Here is a 6,942-nt window from a genome sequence, read left to right as displayed (position 1 = left end):
CTTTTAGTAGAGATAGAGTTTCTCCATGTTGGCGAGGCCCGTCTTGAACTCTTGGCTTTTAAGCAATCTGCCTGCCTCGGCCTCCCAAAGTGCTAGTATTATAGGTGTGAGCCACTGTGCCCAGCCTTGGCATAACTATATTTACATTTGGCTTATCTCTAGTTTTTGTTACCTGGCATAGCCTAGTGGATTTTATAGTAGACCTTCAGATACTGTTAGAAAACTGAGATCATCTTCATCCTGATGTTGTACCTGAGTGATAACATTACTATCATAATAAAGAATATAGAAACCTTTTAAGAATCATAGGCCTTGGGCTGGACACGGTGACTCATGCCTGTAATTCCAGCACTTTGGGAGGCCAAGGTGGGTGGATCACCTGAGGTAAGGAGCTTGAGACCAGCCTGGCTAACGTGGCGAAACCCCATCTGTACTAAAAATACAAAAATTAGCTGGGCATGGTGGTGGGCGCCTGTAATCCCAGCTACTTGGGAGGCTGAGGCAGGAGAGTCGCTTGAATGGGAGGCAAAGGTGGCAGTGAGCCGGGATCATGCCATCTTGCTATTGCACTCCAGCCTGGGCGACAAAAATAAAACTGTTTAAAAAAAAAAAAAAAAAGAATCATAGGCCTAAATTTTTTTCAATGTCTTAACTGAGTCTATTTATTTATTAGAACTGCATAAGTACCCACTGTCACCAGAATATAAAAACAAACAATTCTGGGACACATGTTTCTTAGGATCTCCTGAGAGCTGTTTCATGGGCAAAAGAAATTTTATTTTAAAAAATGATAAAAAAAATAAACAATTCTGTCAGTTACCCCATCCTCACAGTAGCATAATATAAACTAAAGTCTAAATCATATCCTTTAAAACTTTGTATAATAGATTTGGTATTTATTCAAATCCTTTTGAATTTTAATAAATAAAAATAAGTGCTCATTGATGCAGTGAGTCAGCTGATTTTTAGAAAAGCTCAAGTGCTCATAGACTTTTTTCTGTGAGATTCAGCTTATTAGAGAATATGGGGAGGAGCTGCTTCACAGTGTGCCCTCCTTTGCAAGTAAGTAGATACTTTTTCCAAAGTTTTTATCAAAGTTCCCTTTAAATTAATTCCTCCATTTACTTGAGCAAGACCACATAGTATCATAGTATCTAATGTCATTCTTTTTTTTTTTTTTTTTTGAGATGGAGTTTTGCTCTCGTTGCCAAGGCTGGAGTGCAATGGTGCAGTCTCGGCTCACTGCAGTCTCTGCCTTCTGGGTTCTAGCGAATCTCGTGCCTCAGTCTCCCAAGTGCTGGGACTACAGGCATGCGCCACCACACCCAACAAATTTTGTATTTTTAGTAGAGACAGGGTTTCTCTATGTTGGTCAGGCTTCTCTCGAACTCCCGACCTCAGGTGATTCACCCACCTCAGCCTCCCAAAGTTCTAGGATTACAGGTGTGAGCCACCACACCCGGCTGTATCTAAGGTTATTCCTAAAGTGCCTGGTTAAACCAAGTGTTATACATCCTAAATATTAGATGTGGGATTTTTCATAATACTTTATTGGTACCTCTGATTTTTTTTTTAACCATGTAATATGTTTTATTTTTAAAGGGCCACTGTTTTAATATGCCTCTCTTCAAGAACCTCTAGCACCTATTTCTTCCTGTATCTGTACAACAGTCTGTTTGGCTGGCTAGCTGTGGGAACAAAAAGTCTTGAGAGCAGTGCTTTTAGCCAATTGTAGGATCTGGAGCTAGGGGAGATCCCATATTAAACATGTGAGCAAATGAAATGGTACTGTCAGGTACTTTCAGTTTGATTTCTATTTATTTCAGTATCACTAGACTTCAATGTGGAAATAAATATGTAGTTGAATAGGGTTTAAACTATGTAAGCATTATTAAGTAATGTCAAATCAGTGGGGAAACATCAGTAAAATTATGCTTGCAGTTTAATATGTTGTGCATTATGGTTTTCAGTTCAGCATTCCTATTTGTTTGGTGGTATTTTTTCTTTCAGGAGAAAGCTTTGCAGAATTCAGATCTGCAGGAACTGATGATGGTTTCACCGATTTTAAAACAGCCGATAGTATATCACCACTAGAGCCAGCAACAAAAGACAAAACTTTTCCACCATCCTTCCCCTCAGGAACTATACAACAGAAACAACAAACACAAGTGAAAAATCCTCTGAACTTAGCAGACCTTGATATGTTTTCCTCAGTTAATTGCAGCAGCGAGAAACCATTGTCTTTTTCAGCTGCGTTTAGCACATCTAAATCAGCTTCCGCACCACAGTCAACAGGTTCTGCCGCTTCTACGGCAGCATTGGCATCGACAAAAACTTCTAGTTTGGCTGATGATTTTGGAGAATTCAACCTTTTTGGAGAATATTCTAGTCTAGCATCTGTTGGGGAGCAGGATGACTTTGCAGATTTTATGGCTTTCAGTAATAGCTCTATTTCATCTGAGCAAAAGGCAGATGACAAATATGATGCCCTTAAAGAGGAAGCCAGTCCTGTTTCTCTAACCAGCAACATGGGCAGCACAGTGAAGGGTGGACAGAATCCCACTTCTGCAGCTACTAAGTATGATGTCTTCAGACAACTTTCTCTGGAAGGGTCTGGACTAGGTGTTGAAGACCTGAAAGATAACACTCCTTCAGGAAAAAGTGATGATGATTTTGCTGACTTCCACTCCAGCAAACTTTCTTCTATAAACTCGGACAAATCCCTGGGAGAGAAAGCTGTGGCTTTCAGACACACCAAAGAAGACTCTGCGTCAGTGAAGTCCTTGGATCTCCCTTCCATTGGTGGCAGCAGTGTTGGCAAGGAGGACTCTGAAGATGCACTCTCTGTTCAGTTTGACATGAAATTGGCTGATGTGGGAGGAGATCTTAAGCATGTCATGTCTGATAGCTCTTTGGATTTACCAACAGTTAGTGGCCAGCATCCTCCTGCTGCAGGTGAGGAATTGGTGAGATTGCTCTGGTGATGGTGTTGTAGATTTCAAAGATGAGTCCGTGGGTATTGATTTACATGAGTAAGGCTCTGGCCCTTTATCTTTATGAATCTCTAATAACCTCTTTGTTGCCAGTCTCCCTAAAGCAGTATTAAATTGGATTCTGTGGATACTTGGATATACAGATACTATGGCTACTGTGGACCTTAGATTGGGTGGTGGCTAAAATATTTTTATTTTTGAAATCTAGCACCAACTTGGTGTTAGAGGCACATAGATACTCACTGCTAAGTGAACTCTACATTGCCAGAAATCTGATAAAGACTTTTGCAATGCCAGCAGTGTTTTTCCATTTCTGTGAGTAAAATCAATGTTTCCCTCTCCTTTTTTCTTCTCTTGGATATACACAGCAGCTGCCAGTATAGTATTCTGTTTGATTGACAGAGACTAACTCTTGTTAGGTCAAAAAAGTAAAATTTATAACCACTTGTAGTGCAGTTTGCCACATCCCTTTGAGAGAAGGAGAGGGAAAGAGTTTATTATATATGGATGTTCTGTATGTCAGGGTCTGGCAAAGAGGAGGGCATGTGTTGTCAGTGGAATCCAGGAGCTGTTTTCAAATAGCTCTGTTACTGGAAATATTAAGTTGTAACAAATCTGTAGATGCTAGGGTAGGGTAACTACTGACTTTCTGATAAAATGTTTGAAAACATCTTATTAGGGAGCCCTCTTTAAATTCTGTGTGGATTTACATGTAGCAGTTTATTCTCTAGTTCAACTTCTGTCATAAAAACTAGATTCCCAAGTGTCCTGGTTTTTGTTTTGTTTTGTTTTTTGATATGTATATAGAAAGATAAACCTATTTTGTGGCCTTTTAATAATGAGAAATATCTCAGTACCACTGTATTATTCTAGAAAATGTTTTATGCATATGAAGGGTTTGGTTTTGTTTAACTAAAGAGGGACACATGAGACACTTCCAAGTTTACAGATTCAGGCAGAAATTGTAAAGTCCTATAGCTTTTGCATATGTCAAATTGGCAAGTTGGAAAACAAAATTGCATCCATCCTTTGGTTATGGAAATGTTGTAGGTATTCCTAAACAGGGTGCTGAGTCAGGGGCAGGTTAGCAGAGACATTACGTGTTTCATGTTGCTACTTGATAGGGTATTTTTCAAATGCAGTGGGCGGTCCGAAGAGCTCCTGTGCCCTTGACTGTCTACTTTCTTTTTTTGTACTTTTCCTCAGAAATTTTCTTATTTTTTTGCTGCTATTTGTTTGATAGAGTGATTTAGTTTTTCTTTTTTGTAGGAGCTGCTTGAGCCACAGCAGTTGGTTGCAAAGTGCTCTGTTTTCTGAACAATATTTGATTTTTATTTAAAAATCACATAACATGTATACTAGACTTTTGAACTCTGAAGTTATTAATTAGAAACTATTTTTCTGAAAGTGAATCTATATTCTTTCACAGTGCCAAGCTAGTTGTCTTTATGAAATGAGCCTAATCCAGGTTTGGGGCGTCTTTTTTTTCCCCCATTTTATTTGGAAGTTGGTTTTTTGACCAAGCTTGTTCTTATTGACCTGTTAAAATAATCTTCTGTGCTCATGTTCTTTTATGTATGTTTGAAACATCCTCAGCTTGGAGCCTGTAATGTTCAAGCCAACTCTCTTCCGATGGAGGATATTCTTAAAAGCAGATTGTTTCCTCCCATTGATCTGTAAACCTCCTGTCAGAAAGAAAGGAGCAGTATCCCTTTAGAGCGGTTGTTAAAAGGGGTTGATGTCTGACCAATGAGCTATATTGCTCTTGTGCAAAACTGCTGCAGAAATGTATTGTAGAGGGTAAATGGCAAGGATTTACTCAATGTAATGTGGTTTTATTTTATTCTCATGTTCACCACAGTATCTCTTGCTCTTAGTTTGAGGGTTAAAGGTACTTCTTGTTGGAGAAATAAGAAGTGAGCTGATGAAGAGAGAATAAAACCTAGTATATTGCTATCTGTGGACCTTAATCCTGTTTAGAATCCCTAACTTAACTCTGAAGGGGATACTGTCTCTTTTAACTCTTGCTATAATTCTTTGTATGGAAGGTAGATGATACTGATAACATTGCCTGATTTCTCTGCATATTATTACATTTAACCCTTTGAGCCCTTGCTGCTTATAATTTCAACTAGGCTGCTTTTTCCCCCTGACCAAATTTAATCTGTCTGGCACTGAAGCATCTTGACGTGCAGTCATTAAAATCATACGGTTTTGTTGGCAGCAAGAGCTGACCCTCATTTGTGACATTTTCAAAGGGTTAGCAAGACTTCTGTAGCTACCTACCTACCTACCTACCTGTAAAGTAGCTCTTCTTTGACATTGAAAATCTTTGTATTTTAATTAGCACCCTTTTTCTTGGCTGCTTTTCTGATGTCTTTTTTTCAATTTAGACATTTTCTGTGTGAATGTGCCTTCGAACTTGCTTTAGTATATTCCTCTGCAAATAACTGATCTGCATGCTTATTCTGATGACTTCTTTTCCAGCTCTTCTGTATCACTTTCTTTTGTGATCTGTAAGTCTTGTGTTAATAAATAATTCTTTGGCATATTTTGAAAGTGTGGGGATGTGTGTAATTTGTACTTTTTCAGGATTAGACCAAAGAAATACCTGGCTGGTATCAAGTTGAAAGCAGTAGTATCCTGAGACTAGAGGGTTTTCCCTGTTTGTTTTGTTTTGTCAAACACTTGTCTCCTAAGAAAGTATTGGTACATTTTCACCTTAGTTTCTTATCATTCTGTTGATGTAATTTTTAACATGGCATTGGATTGAAATATAACTTCAAACTTAAATAAGAGTAGACCTTATACTACTTTACATAAAAGGGAGCGAGAACATTTATTGCAGTTTCTTCTCTTGAAGAAACTGATCATATTTTATTGTAAAGAATCTGTCTCTACTAGGCATTACATTGAAGAGAAGAGCAGAGGAAGGTGAGGAAAAAGACTTAAGAGTTGAGTGTTGTGGAAAGAGTTAACTATAACTATCTAGTGACTAGGTAGTTATAAGTAGATAGTTATAACTTAATCTAGTAATTAGATATAGACTTAAATCATCAAATAATATTGAAAGGGACTAATGAGCACAATAAATGTAAACAGTTTTTACATTGATAATCTGCATAATGGAAAGCATTCTGTATTAATTGCAGGAAGTCTTCAGGATGGAATTTGATTTGAGTTTGAAATTGGGTACTCAGCCAGGCACAGTGGCTCACGCCTGTAATCCCAACACTTTGGGAGGCCAAGTGGGTGGATTGCTTGAGGCTACGAGTTTAAGACTAGCCTGGGCAACATGGCAAAACCAAAAATACTGTCTTTACCAAAAATTAGCTGGGCATGGTGGTATGCACCTGTAGTCCCAGCTACTCAGGAGGCTGAAGTGTGAGGATCGCTTGACCCTGGGAGGTTGAGGCTGCAGTGAGCTGTGATCACATCACTGCACTCCAGCCTGGGTGACAGAGCAAGACCGTGTCTGAAAGAAAGAGAATTTGGGTACTCCATCCTCTAATTGCAGAGCATGTTAGGTCTGCAGCTATGTATTCTGTATGATGAAGCAACCCTCAGCCTTTTTTTTTGTTACTCATAGTACATAAAGCAAATTCTTAAAAGAGTTTTGGGGGGTGTGTCTAACAAAGTAGGGTTTGAACTATTCTTATTTTTAAGAAAACAATTTCTAGAAGGACTAATGAAATCTAGCAACAAGAGTAGGCCAAATTTGGAAAATATTTTCTCCGTTTTAGAGCATGGTAACAGTAAAAAACCTTGAGAATATTACTGTTTCTCAGGTTAGAAACCCAAAACCAGTAAAATCCCTGGGAAAAGGGGATATTTCCATGGTTTACAGTTTTTATTCTTATGTTTTGAGGCTTTAGTTCTTTTTTCTTTTTTAGAATTTGAGGAAGGAAATTCAATCACTGAAGATGAGGACTTTTTTTTCTTTTTTTTT

At 38.3% G+C, this 6,942-nt stretch overlaps 1 protein-coding gene across 1 annotated transcript in view; it reads left to right on the top strand.

Annotated features, from left to right (window-relative positions):
• Positions 1-6,942, top strand: part of SYNRG (synergin gamma) — a 95,934-nt gene that overhangs the window by 50,282 nt on the left and 38,710 nt on the right. The window contains exon 12 of the mRNA XM_037742446.1: positions 2,011-2,955. Coding sequence (XP_037598374.1) covers positions 2,011-2,955 — 945 coding nt within the window. The remainder of the gene's footprint in view (positions 1-2,010; positions 2,956-6,942) is intronic.

Source organism: Cebus imitator, unplaced genomic scaffold (genome assembly GCF_001604975.1).
Source record: "Cebus imitator isolate Cc_AM_T3 unplaced genomic scaffold, Cebus_imitator-1.0 Scaffold121, whole genome shotgun sequence".
In the NCBI taxonomy this organism is placed as follows: domain Eukaryota; kingdom Metazoa; phylum Chordata; class Mammalia; order Primates; family Cebidae; genus Cebus; species Cebus imitator.
Note: the sequence above shows the minus strand (reverse complement) of the source record. Positions and strands in the feature narration are given on the sequence as shown.